The following is a 25,098-nucleotide window of genomic DNA, read 5'->3' on the forward strand; positions in this document are numbered from 1 at the left end:
ATTTCCAAGCAAAGTGTTGAAGCTGTGGGCTGGTTTTTTCTTGATGCTTATAGTCAAATGTGAGAGGAGAGACATAAATTGAGGGAAGCACTTTTAAACCAAAAAGAAATCAGTACTTGATTCTCAGCCTCTCCAGATGGCAAAATATGCTAAAATTAAGAAATGGCTTCCAAGCACTGTTAGGAAAGCATGGCATAGAGAAAAAAGTCAACAGCAACTGGACAAGCTTTTGTTAAAATCTCAGAAAGATCAAAGGATCAGAGTGGTATTCAGTCACACAAAGGGCCCTTTCGAGAGATTAAAGGTGTGACTCCAAGAACCTCTCAAACAATAAGGCCTCTCAGGATGCATAAGAGTTGTGTACCTAAGCCACGCAGAAGGAGTCCAAAGTAAAGAAGGGCCTATCTTGAACAGATCTGTGGGTATGTCTTTTTCTAAGGGAGCAAACTCCAGTTAAATCCACTGAAGATTCAAAGTTTTGGAGGAAGTTATTTAAGCAGAAACACTGTTAGCTTGGATGGAGACAGCATACAAAATTAAAGATAGCTGCTGGACCCCCAAAATTCTACTGGCAGGGAGCAGTCTGATAAACTACTTAGCTGCAAACATGGGCTACCTTTCATGGAAAAGGAAGGACAATTCAGAAGGCAGAACTAAGAGACCAAACAGGACTTAAGAACTAATGAAGGAACACCCAACATTGGCCCAGCTGGATTTCAGAATTGTCATGGACAAGTGAGTCTTGCATGCCTCCCATTTTCCCCCTCCTTTTCAAATGGAAATGTCTATAGCAGTTATCTTAAGCCTTCCCATCATTTTATGTTGGTTTTATGGGAGGTAGATTACATGTCTCTTTCATTTTACAGATCAACAAATTGAGAAGAATTTTGCCTAAAAGACTGCATCTATAGCTGGAGCTGATTTAGATCATGAGATTCTAGACTTTAAGCAGATGCTACAATGGGATGAGATTTTGAGGAATATTGAGAAAGAAATAAATGTATTTTGTGTGTGAGAGAGACATGAATCATTGGAAGTCAAGGAGTAGACTGTGGCAGAAAGACTCTAACATGGCCTGTGTGATCTCTGCTTCCTGGAATTCATGCTCTTGTGTAATCCTCCTCCCCTTGAGTGTGGGCAAGATGTCACTTCTGTGATTATGTTACATAATCTTGCAAGGTGTCTCTTGTTAGGAGACTCACTTCCTTGCTGACTTTGATGAAGCAAGTGGTCATGTTGGGGAGGTCCACTATGACAAGCATGATGGTTAATTTTTTTTTTTTTTTTTTAGTTTTCCACATTACGTGTCAATTTGGCTATGTTATGGTATCCAGATATTTGATCAAAGTTTATTCTGGATGTTTCTGTGAGGGTGGTTTTAGATGAGACTAACATTTAAATCAATGTGCTTTGAGTAAAGCAGATTTCTTAATGAGGGTGGGCCTCATCCAATCAGTTGAAAGCCTGAATAGAGCAAAATCTTGACCTCCCCAGAGCAAGAATGAATTCTGCCAGTGCATGGCCTTTGAACTTGAACTGCAACACCAGCTCTTCTCTGGGTCTTCAGCCTGCCAGACCACCATGAAGATTTTGAACTTGCCAACTTCCATAATCACATGAGTCAATTCCTTAAAATAAATCTCTCGATATACACATGCATATGTACACACACACATACACACACACACACATATACACATCCTAGGGGTTCTTTTTCTGTGGAAAACCCCGACTAATACAGCAAGAAACTGAGAGTGGCAACTGGTCAACAGTAAGCTAGGAACTGAGGCCTTTGGTCTGGTAGCCCACAAGGAATTTAATGCTACCAACAATCATATGAGCTTCGAAGTGGATTCTTACCCAGTTGAGCCTCAGATGAGAGACCAGCCCTGACCAACACCTTGACTGCAGCCTTATGGAGGACCCAGCTAAGCCATGCCAAGACTCCTGACCCACAGAAACTGTGAAGTAATAATTGTGTGTTGTTTAAAGCTGCTAAGTTTGTGGTAAGAGTGTTACACAGTAACAGATAACTAATACAAGAAGATATGGAAACTTGAGGATTCACATCTATAAACTGAGTGTGATTGGCCTTTACTTTTTCTTTCAAGGGCTCTCCTAGGTTCCAGCAAGTCAGCCCTGTGTAATGCTTCCTTTGCAGAAATATCCTGTGGAAATATCTGAAACATTGTGGTACTGTAGAAAACGAGTCAGGAGTCATACAGCTCTGGACTTGAATGTCACCTCACCACTTACTATCTGTGTGACCCAGAGCAAGTCACTTCACCTACCCACTGGCATACACTTCCCTTTCTTTATCTGACATAAACGGGTTTAATAACAATATCTACTTCTCAAGGTTGTTGTGGGGGATTAAGCAAAACCATGGATGTGAAGCAAGAAGTCTAGTGCTTGAAACAGAGCACTCAATATGTAGAACTTTTAAGAATAAATTGCAGAGAGTTCCTAAGCCTGTAAAACTCCAAGGACAAACATTTTCTCTCTGCCTGCGCCAGATCCAGGGCCACTTGGTCATCTGGGGCAACGGCTGGTAGTGGTATGATAAAAGTCTTGTTGCCATAGTCACCATTTTCTCAAGCTAGAGAAAGCCTAGAGCTGCCAGGCCCAATAAATATTTACTGGAGGCATACAGGGAAAACAAATCAACAAAAACTTCACTAGACTGCAAGTACTGTGAAGACGAGGCCCGTGTCTGTGTTGTTATTTGCTGCTATATTCCTAGCACTTAGCACCGTGCCTAGAATATACATTCAATAAATAGCTGCTGAATAAATGAATGAACAAATGAATGAATGAATGGCTACCTCATATATGGAGCATGAAGAGAAATACACTGGGTTTTTATTTCCAACATGGGGCACCTCCACCTGAATGGCTCCTCAGGGATCCCTGATAAGAGCACTGGAGTAAGCCGGGGGCTCCCCTCAGGCCAAATTATTTCTACTGCTGTCCTGGAGAACTGCTAATTTCCTCCACAGAGGCAGACAGCTGTGAGAAGAGGGGCTTTGGTTATCTCACTAGAGGGAAGTAGAAAGGGAAATTCCCTTTTTTGAGAACCTACTGGGTACCAACCAGGCACTGCTAAGCTTTTCACACACATTACATATCTCATTTATTTCTTACCACAGTTCTCTGGGTATCTCCATTTGGCAGAAGAGATAATTGAGACAGAGAGGTTAGGTGCCTTGCCCAGACCACACAGCTAGTAAGTGGCAGAGCTAGGATATGAACTTAGGCCTGTCAGACTCCAAAGCCCATGCTCTTTCTACTACACCAGTATTGGAACCTGGCAGGAGCCACAGCCTTTTAAGAAGTCAAAGGGCAGGAGCCCTATCTTATTAGACTTTGTACGTCAATTTCTATCATAGTAGCTGTCAAATAGCAGAGACTCAATAAATGTTTAATGAATGAGCCTGTCAGTGAAGAATTCTTCCCATTCACTCAATACATATTTATAATGTTTATAGTGTGTCTGGTAAGTCTAAGTAGAATCTGGGGATACAAGGGTGAAAAAAAAACCTATGGAACTAGCAGGGTGTGGTGGCTCACTCCCACAGTCCAGTCCCAGCTACTTGGAAGTTGAGGTGGGAGGATTGCTTGAGCCCAGGAGTTGGAGGCTGCAGTGAGCTATGACTCCACTGCACTCCAGCTTGGTGACAGAGTAAGACCCCATTTCTGAAACAAACAAACAAAAAGCCTATGGAACTTACATGGTAATTGGGGAAGATATACTATAAACAAACAAGAAAATACCAGATAATGATGACTTCTCCAAAGAAAAACATGAGCATGATGCAATTAAAATGGCTGGGGTGGGGTGGGGCGGTCAGGGAAGCCCTCTGTAAGAAAAGACATTTAAATTGATTGACAAGAAGGAGCCAGTCATGTGAAGGTCTGGGGGAAGTACATTTAAGAAAACTAAAACATACAGTGCAAAGATCCTGGGGTGGAATAAACTTGGTGTATGTGTGTAACTGAAAAAAAAAAAGAAAAAAAGATACTGTGCTGGGGGCAAGTGAGAGAAGAGGGTGAGCAGCAAGAGGAGGCGTGTTAGTTTGCTGGGGCTGCTGTAACAAAGTACCATAAACTGGGGGCTTCAACAAGAGAAATGTACTCTCTCACAGTTCTGGAGGCTACGAGTCCAAGATCAAGGTGTCAGCAGAGTCAGTTCCTTCTGGGGGCTGGGAGGGAGAATCTGTCTCACACCTCTCCCCCAGCATCTGGTGGATTTTTGGTGATCTTTGCAGTTCTTTGCCTTGTAGAAGCATCACCCCATCTCTGCCTTCATCTTCACATGATGTTCTCCGTGCATCCAAATTTCCCCTTCTTATCAGGACAACAGTCATATTGAATTAGGGGCCCACCCTACATCAGTATGACCTCATTCTAACTTAATTACATCTGCAACAACACTGTTTCCAAATAAGGTCACATTTTGAGATAATGAGGACTTCAACATGAATTTTTGGAGGACACACTTCAACACATCAGGTTAGCAAGCCATACCACATGAAGGACATGGAAAACCTCAGAGACCAGGGGAAGGGGTTGGATTTGCCTTGGATATCATGGGAAGTCACCGAGAGGTTTCAAATACGGCAAGTGACATGATCTGATTAATGTTTTAAAAGGATAATTCTGGCTGCTGTGTTAGATTATGAAAGAAAACAGCCCCTGATGCCTGCATGAGTCATATGGCCCCCCTGCTAGGGATGGAAATTCTCGTCATAACATCCACTTACTGGACCTGAGGCTTTAGTTTTCATTGTTCATCATTAGTTCATAGGAAAACAAATTTAGCTTCCAATTGATGAGACGAACACATCCTTATAATCACATACAAAATATTATTTTCTTTCCTGCACCTTTACTTCTAAAAAATAAGAAAAGTAATACAAGCACAAGCTCTTTGGTAAAACTCCAGTAAACTAAGGGAAACAAATTAATATGGGACTCCAGACACTGCTCCTCATCCCCTATCCATTCCCGCTTCTCAATTTCTTCACATTCACATTTTAAAAGAAATCTCTTTGGAGGTCCCCTTCCTAGAATTGTTTCTAATCATCTATATGTCTCTATGCAGATTCTTACCCACAGCAAATTTCTAACACTAGGCCAACTGCCCAACTTCACCAGGCAAGCTTCTGTTACCTTCTTCCCATAAATTGGCCTGAAAATGTTCAGGATGAACAGGAGCACTAAGCCACAAAATTAGTAGTAGATCATTGGGCTTGGGGTCAAAGACATTGAGTTCCAGTTTCTGTTACATCACTTCCTGCCTCTGAGTTACTGAGCAAATCACAACCAAGTCTTGGTTTCTTCATATTTTGCCTATATCGCAGGATTGTAGTAAAGTTCAAGGATGTGTAATAAAGCACTTCTGGTATATTATTGCTAATGAAGACAACCCTCATTTCTACATACACACAGCCATATCTGTTTACCACTTATAGACAAGGGAGTTTTTATTTTGTAACTAGAACTAGCAAGAGGCATCATGCTTGAGGACAAGGTGAGGGCAGATGGGGTACAAGTGACTTTGTCAGGCTGGGTGATCTCTGGGGCAAGGGTTTTCTGTCTTTGTAGGCTCAGATGTGGCCAAATGGGAGTTGGAGCAGGGGGGAATAAAGTGAGTGTGTCCCTCTTGAAAACCACAAATTACAAGCCTCGTTTGAGTGTACCTGGGATGCCCTGATTTAGAGACATGTTCAGAGTCTCAGAGGGAAAAATAGTCGGGAAACGTTTTGGTGGGAGAGATGCCCTCCATCACCCACACAGGGTTGTACTTCAGTGGTGATGATCAGGTTGTGACTTGTAATATAAGAATCAGAATCCCCTGTGGCTGGGTAAGTGTGGTGTGCCCAGAAGGTGGTATATGACCAGGTAAGAGACATATCTCCAGGCAGGAAACAGGAACTAAGCAGTCCTATTTTGCACCGCCAGCCAGCGTTCAGCAAGCACTGTATTCTCTGAGGTCCTGCTCTGTGCTAGGCACTACACTTGATGCTTGGGATACAATAGTGAACAAGTAGGACAATGAGTTCTCTCAGGTGGTGGCAGGTGTTAAGATGGGCCCATACACAGGAGGCTGATAAGACTTTAGGGTGAGATGAAGCCTGGAATGCTCCTCCAGGGTTTTCCAAATACTAGCTCAAGGTCTGAAGCCAAACTGTCCAGGAGTCTCATTTTTAATACCCAGATGATTTTGATGCACAGCTAGGTTTGGGAGTCACCAATATGGGTGAGCTGGGCTGATTTCATGGCACATGACGATGGCTCTGTCTCATTTTTCCCAGACTTTTAGATGAAAAGTTCTACTTTCAGTTCAGCTGGGCTCTGGAGGCACACTTGAGCCAGAATATTAAAAAGGGGATGATCTCCACCACACCCCTAGGCCAATGAGGTAACTAGGAAAACTGCCTCCAAGGCAAGGAGAATCTTGTGAAACACAAAGCCATACTGTGAGATGCAGAAGCCCCTTTTCAAGAGGAGATTGTTTATCCAAGGCCAAATGTAGAGATCCTGAGTTTTGTTTCATCAAGGAGGGTAGCTGGTCAGTGGTTCATGCCTGTAATCCCAGCACTTTGGGAGGCTGAGGTGGGAGGATCGCTTGAGCCCAGGACTTTGTAGACCAACCTGGGCAACATAGTGAGACTCTGTCTCAGCACACCAACATGGCACATGTATATATATGTAACAAACCTGCACGTTGTGTACATGTACCCTAGAACTTAAGTATAATAAAAAAGAAAGAAAGAAAGAAAGAAAGGTAGCCAATTCCTCAAGGTAGTAAACCTTGAGTCCAGGTCCTCTGGTATCAAATCCTATGCTTTTTCCATCTTCTCTACCTTCTCTTCTACTTGCAACCTCTGGGGTGAAGATGCTCAAATGGTCGATTTAGAGACACTAGCAGTGGGCAACATATAGGTATGGAAAATCCTCAACCTGGCAGCTTGAGGAGGCACCAGTGAACCTCTTACCCTGAATGTTGCTCTCTGCTCAGAGCTCTATTTTTGTTTTTGAGATATGAATTTTTTACTTGAGGTTGTTTGAGCATTTCTCTTATCCTATATCCCAGTAGCAGTTGAGAGTGCTTATTATGAGGAAGGAAAGAGAGTCCAGGGGAGGGGCCTTGGGAGCTCAAGGGGAGGGCAGAGCCTGAGATGCTAGGAAAGGAGCTTGGGAGGCCTGGAGTTAGAGTCCAAAGGACAGGAGCTGAAGATCCCCAAGGAACAGAACCACTGTACTTCTTGGTTGCCCTGGGAGAGTCCTAGTTTATGCCTGTTGTCCCTCCCACTGTCAAAAGTGCCCTAGTCATAAAGCAAATTATATGGCCACCCCTACTGAGGGAGGAATTAGAGCCCTTCTTTCCTCATTGTTTTCACCTGGGACATTGCTTTGAAAAAGAAAATACAACTTTCAGATACCAGCACAGTAAGCTCCTCACAGGCAGGGACTGCCTTGTGATTGATTTCTTTAAAAACAATAAGAAAAGCATAAAGTGTATTATGTACATTAAGAGAATGTCCGATAAAGGAAGAAATACTCATGTGATTGAATTTTGCATTCCCAGCACCTAGCTACATGTATGAATTAATGCTTTCTGCCCTGCCTACCCCTCAGACACAGTTCCCCTCTGGCCGGACCTCAGCCACATCAGTATCTTAATGATTGCACTGACATCTGGTGGTTATTTCCAGCTTTTTCTCTGGGCTGCGCCTGTAAGAGATGATGGATAGGTCCGTACCTCATATTCCATCAAAGCAACTTTTATCTGAGCTCTATAGTGACTAGACATGACATTCTGATTCACAGCAAGTTGTTGATAGCTGGTAACAGATGTACTGCTATTTCTTAAAAGGTATAGAGATTAGAGGCAGGAATGACGGTAGTGTGGAAGGGGCACAGTAAAATGACAAATAACATCAATAACTGAAATTTCATGGGATTTTAGGCTTATGAGGGAGTCATTTTCACATAGAGGTGTCCTTCCTGAAATGATACCAACTAGGCCAAAGTCATTAAAGTTCTCAGTAGCAACAAGAAATCAAGTCAACACCAGTGCAAGTGTGATCAAATGTCAACTAGGGAAATTCTTAAAGTAAAACTTGGACACATGGTACACTGTCTTCCTAGTACTGTCTGGCTAACAAAGAGCAGGAGGGAGTGGGGGAGCCAGACACAGGAAAAATAGAGTGAGAAAGTAGGAAAGCTGTACTTCAAAGTGTAGCTTTCCATGTTCCAGCAAGGCATGAAAATGTCTGCAGATACAACAACCTCCCCATAGCTCACCCCACTTTAATCTACAGGGTAACTTCAGAGGATTTCGCACATAAGACATTTTAATCCCAATACACCATAAAGAGGGTACTAAGAATCCTAGTACTCATGGGAGGACCGTTTTGATCACCCATCCTCCACCTTGTACAAAGAAGCTGTAGGCAAGAGGCCTGTCAAAGCCCGCGACCTTACATCATTAAGAGCTCAAAGAGAGAGAAAAATACAATTCCCAGCCAATTCTCACATCATCAGGAAAGTATCACCGATGTATGAGACAGGAACATTTAAGTAGCCATAATGAATGAGGTATCTGGGTATCTGGAGCATCTCCAAAAACGCAAGCTGCCTCTCATTTGCCTCCTTACGGTAAAGAGTATTACTGAGTCTGTAAATGTGAAAATAAGTATTTAATAAACCTTTTTAAGCAGTGGGCCTGCCAGTAGGGGTGTGCAGTTGTGTTTTATACTACCCTCCCCTGAGCCTTCCACTCTGCCCCTGTGGCTTTCTGATCAGAAATCAATAGCTACCAAGTTTAGGGTCTTTAGAAACACACCAGACACCAGGGTGGATAAGGCTGTGCTTTATTACATGCATAATTACAAATCTGTGCTAAGTGGAAATGTATAAAGCAATGGCGACCTGGGTTTAAGCCACAGAGAGAAAGGGCTGGACAATCCATTAACCCTTCTGCCAATGTCCATTCCATTGCCTTTAACATGATTGTTTCCATTTCTTACAATTTGCATAGCACTTACTTGTCAACATACTTTGAATTCATTGTCTCAGTTTATCCTCACAACAACCCTGTGAGGTAGGTAGGGCAATTAACACTATCCCCATTTTGCAGATGGGAACACTGAGGCACAGAGCGGTTAAGATCTCAAGGCTAGTTAGTAGAAGCATAGGGAATAGAAATCAGGTCTCCTAACTCCCCAGTCCACATCTTCCTTTTTAGACTATGTTGTTCCACATGACTAGGGAGTAGACTAAAGCGAGCAATGAGCCATAGCTCTGGTTCAGGCTATGCCTAGGAACAGGCGAGAATAAAGCTAAGAAAGCATGGCTAAGGGATAGCAACACTCAGATAAACAACTGCTCTAGGACAGCTCAGCACCAAACCTCCTGCAGAAACTTGGGCTCTATTAGCTTTGGTTGAAGCTACTTTCTGGATGCCTAGTTACTGCTGACGTCTAGACACTAGCTTCAGCTGAACTTTCACCAACTCTCAGGCATTAAAATGTTGAGTCGGACAGGTTTTCTTTGGCTACTGCAGTTGGAGCCAGCCCTACAAAGAGCTTACTACAGAGAAATTCAAATAGTGGCCCATGGGCTGTAACCCAGCCCCTCTGATCTTCCTGGCCTCATTGGCTCACCCAACAGGTGGTAGTTTTCCCATAGCCAGAAATGAAAGGGCAGAGGTAAGAGCAGGAGGCTGGCCTTGGTCAAATGAAGAAGAGTCACCCACATGACATCACTGTCCCCCTTAGCTGATGTGACCAAGGTACTGACAGGGCCACCTCCTTTCTGGCCTATACCTGGTTAGCAGCATAGCTTCAAAAGACAGCTTAAGAGAACAAAATATTAAACACATCATTTTAAAATCTTGAATGGAATAAATTCTTAATCATCACATAGTCCCAAAGGACCAAATACATAATAAAAAGTAAATACATACTTATATAAAAGCTGAGTGCTAAAAGGCAGGACAATGGGAGAGAAAGGAAGAAGAGGGACAAAGTGAAATGGAGGGAGGAAAATGAACAAGCTGGAAGGACCATGTATTTTGAGGTACCCTTAATGTGATACTGAGGCTGAACATTCCCCTCTCAGGCCACACCCTCTTCTCAATTTTGCCAGATGGCATTTCACTCACCAAATCTTAGACTGCCCCTGAATTCCAACAGATTTGAACTAGTAGGTAATACAGTTTAGCAGTACATACTTCATATGTCTGCCTTGAGATGCTAAAGCCCTCATCACCCCCGACAAGTATCAATGGATTTGGCCCTCACAGAGGAGCAAAGCCCTGTTGGTCCCATCAACTCAGAAGTATCTTCCAGTTTCTGTTCTCAGAGCAATCATCTCCCTCCCACAAAGTCCACATTCAAAACAACATGCCTGTAATAAAACAAAGAGAAATTTGAATTCAGGGCATGGTGTGGGGAGAGAAAGAGAACAAGACAAATGGCAAGGTGGACGAGGCAGAGAGAGGAGAGGCAGAGATCTTTTCTTTTTTAACTCTCATATTTTTATATTATTACATGCTGTTTTTCTTCAAAAGGCCAAATTTTAGGCAAAGCATTCATTCAATGAGTGTGCACACAGAGGCTGAAGGCCCTTTGGCAGGAACTAAGAGGTAGGAATTTATGACTGCAAGACTGGGCTGGGTGATCTGATAGGTCCCATCCAAGAAATGCAAACTCCACACGTCATATACTTTCTTTCTTGGGTGATTTGGCAAAATTAGACTACACCATGGAAAAACCAATTTTGTTCCCTACATCTATTCAAACCTTTACCCAGATCCAGATGTTTAGAAATGAGAATGTGGCCAGCAAACGTTTGGGGAGTAACTTAAAGTTGCTAACAGCCATTGTTCTCAGAACTTCTCTCCTTGGAGCAAGCAACTGAAATATGAAACAGAGCAGAGTCAGCGATCACCTCAGGACAACTACACCGACTGAACTTCAAATTGACACAGCTCTTGAGCTCTGATCTGAGGAACTCTTTTTTTTCCCCATATATAATAAGGACATATGAGGAGGCAAAAATATATATTTTTAAAAAATTGCTATCAAAATTCAAGACAATCTATCTAAACCTTATAGTTTAGGAAATGGCAACAGATACCACATTTCTTCATGAGCAGATGTCTTGGGTCGGCCCTATCCATAAAACTAGACTGCCCTTGAGCCAAACACTGCTTTGAACCACTCATTTGCGTAGAAAGCCTGGCCTTTGGAGGATTACTTGACTTTTTTCCCCCTTGCGGCACACGATCAAGCAGTTTATAAATGCCAGAACATATGTTATAGGGGTGTGGGATGGCTTTCCTTCCACCATCTTACACCATCCAAATATTTTCTTACCAGGGCTTTTTCCATGGCCATAACTTTTAGTTTCTTCTCCAAAGGGAACCCAGGCAATCCCAGAGGTGGCTAAAAAAATCAAGGTTTGGCTGGGTGTGGCGGCTCATGCCTAGTAATCTCAGCACTTTGAAAGGCCAAGATGGGCAGATTACCAGGTCAAGAGATCGAGACCATCCTGGCCAACATGGTGAAACCCCGTCTCTACTAAAATACAAAATTAGCCGGGCATGGTGGTGTGCGCCTGTAGTCCCACCTCCTTGGGAGGCTGAGGCAGGGGAATTGCTTGGACCCGGGAGACAGAGATTGCAGAGAGCTGAGATTGCACCACTGCACTCCAGCCTGGCGACAGAGCAAGACTCCTTCTCAAAAACAAAAAACAAAAAACAAAAAAAAAGGTTTTAGGACACTTAAGTTCAGACCACATATTTAGACATCTAATTTTTTTTTTTTAAAAAGGACTCAATATTCTACCTCCCACTTACTTTCTAAATTCCTAATTTTCTCAGGGTTTTAAGAGCTCAACGTTCTATGCACCACCCAAAAGATGTTCTCCTGCTTCCTCTGAACTGATGGGTGGCTTGCATTTGGCTCTGATCCAGTGTAGGGGACCCAGTTCCTCACAAGACAGTGTGGTCAGTCATTAGTAAGTACTTTGGCAATATAAAATATGCTAGCTGTTTCAAGTTCTCACCATTGTCTTCGCTATCATTATTAAAACTCAACTTCAAAGATTGCACTGTTCATTATTTTTTTTAAAAAAAAAAACAAAACAAGAGATAGTGTGGGATAACAAGTACATCTTCCTACTCATCACCTAGCAAAATAAACGAAAATCAAGACCGAACCGCAACAGGTGATTGAACTACTTAAAACATACAGCAGTGGTTAATTTCTATAATGGATTCTATTGCACACTAAGTTTTGAAAACATATTTGCCCCTCACACCTTAATGCATTCATAAGATCTTGGTTGTGAATTACTTCATGGCCTTAGATCTCCCTAAGCCCTGGTTACTTCATCATGTTCAAACAGAATTGAAGATTTGCTAAGAAATGTATACTATGCTCCGCTCTTCCTGTAAAGGGTTTAGATTCAGCCTTTGGTGCCAAAACAATTCAACTGCTTTTCAGTTCAATCACAAATTAATCGTTTGCTTCACCAGCTGGCAAATTCAAAGTATCATCAATGTCAGCTTATCTACCAGAGGATATCTGTTCTGTGGATCTTACCACCTCTACTCCATAGCGGGGCTGAGCCAGGATGCTGTGGCCAGAGAAAGAGGAGAGCATTGGAATATGTTTCTAACCAAACATCCAAGTAGAAATGATCTTTAAAGTTGCCATTATTTTGTATTATCAGTCCCCCGTTTTTTCCCTTCAATATAACGAATCATGCATTAACTGTTTCAGGTTCTTTAAATTCTTGAAATTGAAGATTTGAAGATATAAAATATAGTAGTTTCACTTTTACAAATCTATAGACTCTCATTCATTTTATGGCTGGATGGCTACCAGCTACTCTTCCTTGGAAAATCCTAACTCCATTGAAACACTAATTGGCATTCTTTTGTAAACCCTTCCCTTGTGTCAGGCAATCTTCTCATTTAATACCAAAATAGTTTTATCTCGACTCATTAATTTTTAAATCACAAACCATCTAGTCTTCTGCCATTGAGGTATGTGGCCATTTGATGCTACTGACAGTCCTCTCTATACTGGCTGTATTTGTTGCTTAAGCATGTCCTACTGTTAAAGTGGCAATGGCAGAAAGAACATTTTCCTTTTCCACAAGACAAGAAACTTAGAGTGTCAAGGTGCTGAGCTAGCAGTTGAGAGCTCTAGCTGCAATTAGCCAAACTTTGAGCCAAACCATAGGATTGGATGTATAGTGGATACCATATACTATAGCTACTTCTAGCATACAAGCTACAAGGATTCCTGAGAAGCTGAAGTTAATGAATGAGACTGATCAGGAGTGAGGTATCAAAGGGATATTGTCATTCTCTGGAGGGCCAATCGGTGCTTAGCATCTACAAAGTATACCTTGGCACAGTGTTATCTGATTTCTCGAATGTATTCTCTGAAGTAGCACCTTAACACTGGCTCATCTGTCTAAAATCAAGAACAAAGCCTAGAAGAAACACAAAGGCAAGCTTAAGACACCCTCCTTATCCCTACTGCACTATGAAATATGACCAAACCTTTCATTGTCATTAAATACCAGAAATAGTAACATTTTCTGTTTTGCAAACTTTAGTGGGGAAGGACAACTAATAAGACAGGTATTGGACCAGAAATGTACAGATAAGGACTTTGATTTCTACACAGTATACAGGGTAGTCAGTCAAATAGTCTCATATGAAAGAATCAGTGGCATGGAAAGGACAAAATACGTAGTTACTGAGCCATGACTATGATATAACATACCCCAGAGAGATTTTTTCTTTTTCATTAAAGTGCTAGAGTGATCTATTCACAAGGAGAAACTCTAGCGACCACCTTGATTATTTTAAAGATAAAAATAAAATAACCCTTGGCTACCCAGTTCTGAGCCAAAAAAAGAATTTCAGATTTTGGAAAGATAAGAACTAGGGGTAAAAACGTCCTAGAATCAGGGATCAGCAACTCTTAAAATGAGGTACACTGAAGTGTTTGGGGGTAGAGGGTTGGTGGGAATATGCAGAATGACCACTGATTCTGGGCTGGAAGGATGGTAGGAAGTGCTAGGAACAGAGCTACAAAATGATCCAGGCTGAACTCTTACCCCGGCAGTGAAATCTCACTGCCGTGGGCATCCAGTGTGGAAATGGAGGCATGGCAGCAGCAACGGGGCCACATGGCAAAGAAAATGGCTGTGTGTCACCTCTGGTCCATGTGTTGTGAGACTGCTGAGCCTTGGTTTACAATTTAACTGGGCCTGGGAGCTATTTTTTTGTAGTAGGAATGATTAACCAGGAGCAGTGCTCAGTCTCAAACAGAGGATTTGGTACTCGGATAAGAAGTGGAACAGAATGGAGGGGGAGTAATTGCACATAGGTAAAATTACAGAAAATGAAACAGTGGTTAGAATGATGATGGTGGCTCTGTAATTCCACCAAGTGTCCCCAGAGTGTGATTTTTTTTTAAACTGCAATAAAGGTGGTATGAAATTGAGACAGGCACCTTTTCAATTGGATACAAGCACCTTTGGTGGTCACCAGGCCTTGTCCATACTCCTGGGTCTTAGGATGGCTCTGCATTTTATTTAGAATTCTAAGGACTCTTGAAGGAGTCACAGCTGCCTATCCTGTTCCAACACCTTGAATATATTTGGAAGTATCCCAAGCCTAATTCATGCTCATAGGGACAATACACTGGCCTGCTACACGTACTTATCGCTGGGAGGTGCAATGAGGTGTCCAGTTATTTTAGTACTGGCGGTCTTTACAAAAGGAATGCATGAGGATGCAGGTGCAGTTCTGAATCTTCCCTGGTTTACCAGTATGCAGTCTAGACTTGGTTCCCTTTGCTGTTCTTACATATTCCAGAAGCCTAAAGCACCATCATTCATGGAGGTGGTATCTGGGTAAGAGAATTAGTTAGGACCTCACAAAAATGTGAAACTCCTACTCACTGACTTTGCTTAGAAGTTTACTAATTATTCATTTCAAGGAAGCTGGAAGAAATCATTCCTTGCTACTAACAAATTCATGGCAAAGTCCTTGTGTACCAGCTAACAAATGCCACCTGGAAAATTACCCTTTTTGCAGACAAGGAGAAAGCTCTATAACTTATCTTTGTGCACTTCAAAAGAGTACCAGGAACAAGCAAGCTATAAAAGTCAATCTCTCTAAATTCATTTAGAAGAGATTAACCAAAGCAGCATTGTCTTATAATCAAAATTAAAATTAACATAAACATACACACATAACAAACTAATAATGCTAAATATTGTAACAGGAACAAGGATAACATTTGAACTGAATCTTCACAGTCTAGAAAATACCATTACCCTTTTCCTTCTGGTTTTCCTTTCTCTGGTTTGAAAAAGCAAAGCCCCTTAGTTTACACTTTGTCTTCCAGTAACAACAGTTAGATCCCAAAAGAGTGACTTTTCATTGGTTTCCTACAGGTTATAGGTCAGGACGGCTGGAATTTTCTTGCATAGTTTTCAGTGATTGCATATTGGCTAACTACTTTTAAGTTAAAAAAATCTTTTAAAAAACAAATATAATTAAACCATAGCAATCTTATTTATTCTTTCATGAGATCTTCCTAATGTAACATCACGGAAGCCTAACTGTAATTTCTCCTAAAGAGAAAATTAATTTCCAGAGATTATGTAGTGCAACTGGTTAACTTGTAGGAAAGAGACAAGACACTAATGTGACTTCACCATCCAAATATGGAAAATGTGTTTTGGGTACCCAGTTAATAAAACATATCCATGGTCTGTAATGTCCTTCCCGCTTTATATCCAGAACTCTATGATTCTAGTTGAAGAGAATGGAATCAGGATCTTGGTTCGCCATCTGTGCAATATGCTTTAACACATCCTTTTTGGTAATGATTCCAAGCAATCGCCTAAAAGACAAACACAACACAACAAAACAAAAATAAATCTGTACTTAAAATAGCATTCCCAAAGGTGATACTTGTCCTCCTTTTCAACTTTGTCTTTGATCACTAGCTGCCCTTCCAGTATGGGATCACAGGAGTAGGACGTGTGCTCCAGGCAAATAGGATGATGTGTGGGTTCCTAAATGTATGCAAGTGTTTCTACCTCTAGGTCTCAGACCCTGCGATTTCCTCTGGTTTAAATACTCTTCACTACATATCTGAATCTTATCTACTGCAGCCCAATTCAAACGCCCCTATTCCAGAGCACCTTCCCTGATTCTATGAGCCAGCAGGAACTCTGCCCTCCTCACAGCAACAGCATACACATTCTTTGCAGGCCTCCTCAGTGGCACTTGCCTTCTTTGCTATTGTACTATAACCACTGCTAGGTTCTTGCCTTCCCTAAAACACTGCATGCTCCTTGAGGGCACAGAAGGGTCTTACTCATTTTTGTGTCTCCCTGGAATCTAGTGGAATACCTTCTTACATGGAGCAGGGATTCAGTCGATGTTAAATGAACCAGTTAGGGAAGTCCCCTTATTGATTTAAATCCTGCAAGGCATCTGTCACACCATTTAGAAATTTCAGAGGTGAAATTCTTATATAATTGCTGGATTAACATAACATGTTTGGGGAAAAAATCCACCCCTCTCCTCAACCTCCCTTCTTTTCCAATAAAAATAGAAGGGTTCCCTTTACTGGATAAGAACTATCCCAGGAAGGAAAGAGCCTTGGGTTTGGCAGTCAGAAGACTTGTGTTTAAAGCCTTTTTCTAGTATTTGTTAGCTGGGGAACCTAGTATAAATCTCACCTCACTGAAACTTGGTTTTCTCATCCTCAAGTAATAATAACAAGGAGATTGCAGGGAACAAACACCCAGCAAATATACTACTACCTGATGCTATTGTAATTTCAGTGCTGCCTATGCACAAAACGCAGCTGTTTCCTTTGTCAGGGAGGAACTGAGTTATTTATAAGATGCAACCAGCAGTTCACATCTCTCAAACACATGTTCTTTCCCAAACTCCTTTTACACTAATTATGATTTTGAAAACCTATCCACTTTCATCTCAGAGCTTCAAAAAGTCCTAAAAGTGCTACTAATGTTCACTTAAACTGGGTTCTACTTCTTTCTCTCTCTGTATTCTCCTTTCTCCCACAATCCAATTTGCCTTCACTCAAGACTTCTTACCCGTTGTGTGTAACCAGGCACTGCCGCAGTCCCAGCTTTCGGAAAATATCCACTACGATCTCCATGGGTGTAAGGTCAGTCACAGTGAAGGGGCTGAGATCCAGGATGTTCCGAAGCTTTAGAGTGGGTGGAGTGTATGGTGGCAATGGAGGAGAATGCTCCGTAAAATAAATGATGGAAGTGCTAACAACCCCATCCTGTTTCTTTCGAGCATTTTCTATTCAAACAGAAAGAAAAAGTAAATTGAAGATGGACGTGCTAGTTCTATCCTTCTGGCTCCTAACCAGTCCCCTCTTCCCTGTCTTCCCCCATTTCATGCATATATATTGAGTTCCACAGTGGATTCCACTATCCCCTTTCTGAAATCCTTACCAATTGAAATAATGAGATCTCTTCGGAGGACAAAGCCCACAAGTCTTTGGGACTCCCGGGATACCACCACTGGGAAGCCACTGTAAGTGGTTTCACTGATTATGGTCTCTACATCCTCCACAGTCATACTGTCCTGAGTAAGGACAGTCAACAAAGGATCATTTCTCCGGGGTTTCATCACATCCATTGCCAGGGTCTTATGAGCAAACTCTTCTTTGGCTTCAAGAAAGGGGTATCCATTGAGACGGATGTGGGCATCATAGATGCCCTCCCGCCCAAGAGCATCTGCCACCCACTTGCTTGTCATGGCTGCAGCCATCAGAGGCACGATGTATTCTAAGCCACCAGTCAGTTCAAACATTATGACAACAAGAGACACAGTCATCCGAGTCACCCCACCTGCAAAGAAATAGACATAGTCTACTCAGGCAGGCAAAATACAGGATTCTTACAATTGTGGGCCTTTCCAGGAAAAGCTGACCTACCAGAAACAATGAGGTCTCACCTACAACTGTGCAGACTCCAGAGATCGCAAGAAAGCAAGGTTACAATGGACACAATTCAGAGTTCTCAAAATAACATCTACAAGAAGCCTTCTGTTTTCTTTTCTTTTTTTTTTTCCCTCTTTCTTTTTTCGAGATGGGTTTTGTGCTCTGTCACCCAGGCTAGAGTGCACCGGCGTTATCACTATTAATTGCAACCTCCATCTCTCAGGCTTAAATGATCCTCCCACCTCAACCTCCTGAGTAGCTGAGACTATAGGCACGTGCCACCACACCTAATTAACTTTTTATTTTTTGTAGAGTTGGGGTTTCACTATGTTGCCTAGGCTGGTCTCAATCTCCTAACCTCAAGCGATCCTCCCACCTCTGCTTCCTAAGTAGCTAGGATTACAGGTGTGAGCTACCATGTCCAGTCCAAGATGCCTTCTTGTTTCTTTGTTCTTTCATTTTTCTGTTGCTTCTTTTCCCTAATTAGAAAATACATGCCCACTGTGGAAAATCCAGAAAATATAAAAGAAAGTCACTATCTATTAGCTCGCTGCTGATAAATAAGCAGAGTAAAAATTTTGAATGCCTTTTTCATGTTTTTTTCTATGCAAAAACATACGTTTTTAAATAAGTGAGCTCACATTATATGTTTAATTTTCTGCCATGTTTCCCCCTCTACTTTATGTTGGGAACATTTTGCATATTATTACAAATTTATATATCATCATATTTTAAGATGTTAAACATATTTACATTATATTTTAAGATGCTAAACATATTAACATCCTATTTAAAGGCTGCATTGTATAACATCATNGCCTTTTTCATGTTTTTTTCTATGCAAAACATACGTTTTAAATAAGTGAGCTCACATTATATGTTTAATTTTCTGCCATGTTTCCCCTCTACTTTATGTTGGGAACATTTTGCATATTATTACAAATTTATATATCATCATATTTTAAGATGTTAAACATATTTACATTATATTTTAAGATGCTAAACATATTAACATCCTATTTAAAGGCTGCATTGTATAACATCATATGGATGTACCATAATTCATTTAACCAGTCCTTCATGTGCAAATTTAGGTTGATTGTAATTTTTTGCTCTTATACTATGATATTCTTGTGCAGATATCTTTGTCCAAATTTCTGATTATTTCCCCAGAATGAGAGAGTAGAATTCTCTTTCTTTTTTATTATGATTTTTATTTTTTATTTTTTTTTTAGTTTCCTCATCTGTATATCAGACGCTTTCTTAATGTGCTTGGAAAATGGCAAACTTAACTGGAAAGTGATGGGCATTTAAATTTTCCTACAGTCAATTGTGTTTAATAAACTCTTCTATGTCACCTGGGTAGCAACTTCTTTGAAATTAATGCAAACACTACTCACCTAAGCAGGCTGCAGCCCCAACCATTGCATAAAGGCCGGGGGTGATGCAATCAGCTCCCTGACTACACCAGCTATTGAAGACGGTCCATTCCTGGTGGTAATAGGCCAGTTGTTCCATTCCTACTCCTAGAAGTCGACCTGCTATAGCACCAACAGCCATGCTAGGGATAAAGAGGCCAGAAGGGATCTGCGAAGAGAAAGCAATAGACGGTTAGTGAGAAATGATGATTGCTTGGCACATGGTAAGGGCTGGAGGACTGACCCTCTGCAAAGCAAACAGGCCATTGACAATTTAACTATGCACTATGCTAGCAAGTGGCTGTAAAGATTTGTGTAACACTACAGGGACTAGGGGTTCTCTGGGACGTGCAGGCAAAGACGACTGCAAAGAAGCTTACCCTGATTCGGGGTCCATCAGGCAAGAGCCTGAAGTCTCCAGACCAACACAGAACTGGAGGCAGAAATTAGGCCTTTCCCAAAGAAAAAGGAAAATAGATGGAGTTTCTCATATATGCAGACATTTCCACCAATTTTGAATTCTTATCAACAATGACTACCGTTTATGAGTACCTACCATGTTCTATGCTGGATGCTCTACATGCAAGATTCATGGGTCCTTTATAACCCCAGGAGACAGGTATTATTATTCCCAAATGCCAAAGAATCTAAGGTTCAGAGAGGTTAAGTAGCCCACCCAAGGTCAAGATTTAGTAAAGACTGGTGCTGGGATTTAAATGGAATGCTCATAACCATGCTCATATATTGAATCTTAGCCCATTGCTCACACAAAAAGAATATAGCATATGAGGTTTCAGTCTATTTTGTAACAATATCAAGAAAGATTAAACAATTAAAAAGTTTTAATAAGATCATGACTATGGCTACACGATTAATCAAAAAAGGAAAGCTCATCTATCTCCCTACTGTTTTTCTTGACTCCTAGGATACTATAGTAAATTCTTAATATTCTGTACTGAGAGAGGGAAATGATGATAAGGACAACCAAAACAGCAGATGCTTTTCAACAGCCTGTGTTTTATTTTGAATGCATTTGAATCTGGTGTTCTGATGGTTTACAAATTCCCTTTAAGTGAAAGAATGCAGGCATGAGGTGAAAATTAACTGAAGAAACACTGCAAAACTTCCCAGGGTCTCCATCCCTTCCCTGTATTGAGGGGATGGATGGCATCATCTTAGAGATTACAGTAATGCCTAAACTGAGTTGCTATCTCTTCTGGCTTGAATCTCCATTTCTCTAGAGAATAGAGGAAAGTAACTTGGTAGTTAGGGTGCTAAAGAAAAGAAACAAACAAACAAAAACCTAGAAGGGAGGAGGAAAATACTTCAACAAATTTTCTTTTCTGGCTTCTTCTGAAACATGGAAATAGTAACAGGTACTGAAAGTAAAACATGCCAGCCTGATGTCCACTTTTGATAGCTTAAATATTAACTAAGGATAATTTGTGAAGTGGATTGATCCCACTTCTTGACAACTGAACATTGATACCAACTGTAAAAACTATATTTAGCTATATATTGGGTTGAACCACAGGAAATTGCCATTTTAGCAGTCAAAATGGTTGAATCCCAGCAACTTCTCTGGTTCAATCAAGATTGTGCTTTATTGGTAAACTCTAAAGCCACCCTATAAGAAGTAACACTGTGCTGGCCAGATATCATTTTAATATAAAATGTACTGGAATAAATACCTCACCATCGTTTTTGAGGGGCAAAATATGTTTTCCACAGAAAAGGAGAAAACACTCTTCCTAAAATTTCATCACTGAGGCTGGCATTTGGATAGCTTAAGCCTTAGACAATTTGAGATAGAGGTACAATTGTCTAGCAAATTATGAGAACATGTGGGGTAAAAGAGGCTTTGGGGTGGGGAATAATGTGAGGGGATTTGAAAGCACCATATGAGCTATCAGGATTGTATGATACCTGAGCTCTGCCCTCCAAAACCCACAGCCACGCATGCAGCCACTGAGTCCCAAAAGAATTCCTCACCTTCATGCCAAAGGTGAATATAGTAATGACAATTTTCAGTATGAGTGTTAAAGCCAGCTGCCACATTGCACTGTAGACTCCCACGCCAGCCGGTCTGTCAGGCAGTTCACCCCCCTTGCTTGTGTTGAAACGGTTCTCATAATCACAGAGCTTGGAAGAGTCCAGAAGGCCACAGTCATTAAACAGCTCAGAAATGAGCTCACTTGTACTCATCCGAGTGTATTCATTGGGGAAAGCCAGGATGGCAGTGATGGCTGTCACGACGAGTACCTCTATGACAGGATACTTGCCCAACTGGGTGGTCTTTCGTTTCCGACACCAGGCAATGTTTGTGCGGATAAACAGCGCTCCCCACAGACCACCAAATATGCCCAGCAGAATGAATGGCACGAGCTCAAAGAGATGCCATGGGGTGTGAAACTCCACATAAAATAGTACCAGGCGGCTATTCCCAAATGGATTGATGGAGCGTAGAGTGAATGCTGCCACCAAGGCAGCAAAGAATGAACGCCACAATGTTTTCAGGGGAAAATAGTAGCTGACCTAGAAGAAAGAAGGTGAGAAAGCAAACTTAAGTCAATATGTAGAAACTGTTTCGGGTGAAAAGCTGTGCTGCAGACATGAGAGTCAACTCATGGATGAAAACTGCCCATTGGATTTCTAGTCACATGGTAAAGCACCAAGCTGGGGAGAGCACTCAGGGACTGGGATATACACAGATACTGTACATTATGTACAAAATTATTGCACTGCAATGTACAAAGTTCCTGACACAAAAACATACACATGCTGTACAATGAAAAGTTGTTACCTCTTCAAGGCTGAATAATACTCCACCTATAGGTGCTCCAAAGGCTACAGATACACCAGCTGCTGCTGCAGCCGACAAGACCTACAATCCAAAACTCAAAATTAGTGATAGAATAATGCTGCTTTCCTCCACTCAATCACATTTTTAGAAGAAATGTTAGTAGTTACTGAACATTTAAAAATAACTTCATATGCTCCATATCATCAAAAACAAAATTCAAACACTGTATGCTGAATTTTGAATACACATCCATAGTTCACATGCTTGACCAGGTAAAAGGACCTTTCCTTTGTAATTCATTTAGCCATGTGCTTTATTCTAAACTATGCCCCCCATCTCCCATACTCCCAATTCAGTAACTGCATTTGAGTTTCTAGACCTATTTGTTCACCATCTAAATGATGTACTTACAGTGATATATTTATATAGCACTTTGTAAAGGAATGCTTTTTAAATGAGATGTTCAAGAAGGCTCTAATGACATAAAACTGAAGTCACAATTGGTTCACAGTTATTCAGCAGCTGCAAGTATTCATGCAATAGGTATTTAGAGTCTCCCATACCCTGTGTCCTACTCCATGCCTAATAACCTGTGGACACAGAAATAGGGAGGTGACTAGATTTTTAAGAGAAGACTTAAGATATGGCAAGGAAAGGGACTAGGAGAGAGTGGGAGAGGAAGAAGGAGCCAAAGGGAAAAAGTGATAAAGAGAGAAAGAGAATAGTGATACTTAGAGACCTCCACCTCTGTGTAGGTGTGTGTGTACATGTAAAATGTACATGACAAACACTAGTAATGGCAAACAAATCAAAATTAACAGATGGACCAAGTCCTTTCATTGGATTCTGGTTGCTATGGAGAGAGATGATTTGAAGAAGTAAAGAAATATTTTAAAGAAAGTTGAACAAAATTATGAGTTTTGAAGAATAAAAAGGTCCTTGGCAAAATAAGCATACAGGATTATCTGGGAGAGTAGGATGGCTCAGGAAAATGATGGGGAGGAAAGAGTGGAGTCTCTGGTGCTAGCTGTAAGGGCTTTGAAATTCCTAGCTACAATGGCTTTCATTTAAGATGAGGACAGCCAACATGCAACTTGAGAAAGGGGATTTCAGTGACTACATTTAGGATGAATTAAGAGAAAGAAAGAATCGGGGTGGCTAGCTTGCTTTAATTTTATATTGCAGAGTGGAGTCTGTCTATACCCTTCTTTCTCAAGTCTGTTTTACTCTCAACCATCTGCCCACTTTGACAAGGCCATAAGACAAAAAAGGTTGCCACTGATGATGAAAGCAACAGGAAAAAATAACTGGAAAGTCTAAATAAGTACTAGAAAGTAAATTTAAGATTCAAATACTAGCCGGTTGTGGTGGCTCATGCCTATAATCCCAGCACTTTAGGAGGCTGAGGCAGGAGGATCACTTGAGCCCAGGAATTCAACACTAGCCTGGGCAATGTGGCAAAACCCAGTCTCTACAAAAAAATTCTAAAAATTAGCTGGGTATAATGGTATGTGCCTGTAGTCTTAGCTACTCGAGAGGCTGAGATGGGAGAATTGCTCAAGCCCAGGTGATGGAGGTTGCAGTGAACTGAGATCACACTACTGCATTCCAGCCTGGCCAACAGACTGAGACCTTGTCTCAAAAAAAAAAAAAAAAAAAAAGATTCAAATACTGTCATGCACCATGTAACAATGTTTCAGTCAATGATAGACCACATACAACACGGTGGCCCCATAAAATTATATTTTACTGCACTTTTCTATGTTTAGATGCACAAATATTTACCAATGTGTTACAATTGCTCACAGTATTCAGTATAGTCGCATACTGTACATGTTTGTAGCCTAAGAGCCGTAGGCTATAAAAGCCTAGGTGTGTAGTAGGCTAGACCATCTAAGTTTCTGTAAGTCCAATCTATAATGCTGGCATAGTGAGGAAATCTCCTAACAATGCATTTCTCATAACGTATCCCTGTTACTGAGACATGACTATATTCATATGAGCCTAGCCGGAGAAATACATGGCATCTGTATAGAGAAACAGCCAAATCAAATTCCCTTCTTATTTTATTAGAAACTATTTGAACAAAAATGCCAATTTTTAGAATGAAAGTCCCTAGCAATCTGTAGTTTCAAACTCACCTTCATCCATGCAAAACCAGCAACAATCACCACTTCACTGTTAACCATTATAATATTTTCTTTAAAAATTTCAAACACAGAAAAGGTGATAGAACAGCACAAAGAATTCCTACATATCTTCATGTAGATTCTGTAATTGCTACCATTACTGCATTTGTTTTATGATTCTCTATTTTTTTCTGAAGAATTGGAATTTCACTCAGAAAAGTCAGTTGCACATATAAGGCTCATGTACCCTGAAATGTTTCAGTGCATTTAGGATATAAATGCTTTTTTGTCCTAAAAGCAAAGACATTCTCTTCCATAATCACAGTTCAATGATCAAAATAGGAAATTTACACTAATAACTGTTATATGATCTATAAATCTCATTCAAATTTCATAACTGCTCTAATAAAGCCTTTCTAGAAAAACAAAATGTTTTTTCAACTCTTCCCTTCTGTTGAACATCATTCCCATTTAACAACCTCACCAATTTAACACTGCCTTTAAGTCCCTCTACTGCATGACAGTTAGTTAAACAATCTATTCATATTTCCCCATCTTCTCTCCTGCTAGCTTTCCTCTCTTTTCTAACTGTGCCAGGACCTTTCTCCCTTGAACTGAACCATCAAAATTTATTCTATATTTGAAATCTCAGTATCTTTGAGTTTCCTTCTGGGTCTTGTGGTTAATTTTTTTTTTTTTTTTTT

General features: G+C 40.9%; 1 protein-coding gene across 1 annotated transcript in view; it reads right to left on the reverse strand.

Annotated features, from left to right (window-relative positions):
- Positions 1-8,861: 8,861 nt before the first annotated feature.
- Positions 8,862-25,098, reverse strand: part of CLCN5 (Cl-/H+ antiporter 5) — a gene marked incomplete at its 5' end in the record, with an annotated part of 19,123 nt that continues 2,886 nt past the window's right edge. Inside the window, 6 exons of the mRNA XM_017895204.1 lie at positions 8,862-15,953; positions 17,182-17,398; positions 17,554-17,952; positions 19,445-19,631; positions 21,455-21,997; positions 22,266-22,346. Of these exons, the coding sequence (XP_017750693.1) occupies positions 15,863-15,953; positions 17,182-17,398; positions 17,554-17,952; positions 19,445-19,631; positions 21,455-21,997; positions 22,266-22,346 (1,518 nt within the window). The remainder of the gene's footprint in view (positions 15,954-17,181; positions 17,399-17,553; positions 17,953-19,444; positions 19,632-21,454; positions 21,998-22,265; positions 22,347-25,098) is intronic.

This window comes from Rhinopithecus bieti, unplaced genomic scaffold (assembly GCF_001698545.2).
Source record: "Rhinopithecus bieti isolate Rb0 unplaced genomic scaffold, ASM169854v2 scaffold_26759, whole genome shotgun sequence".
Taxonomy (NCBI): Eukaryota; Metazoa; Chordata; class Mammalia; order Primates; family Cercopithecidae; genus Rhinopithecus; species Rhinopithecus bieti.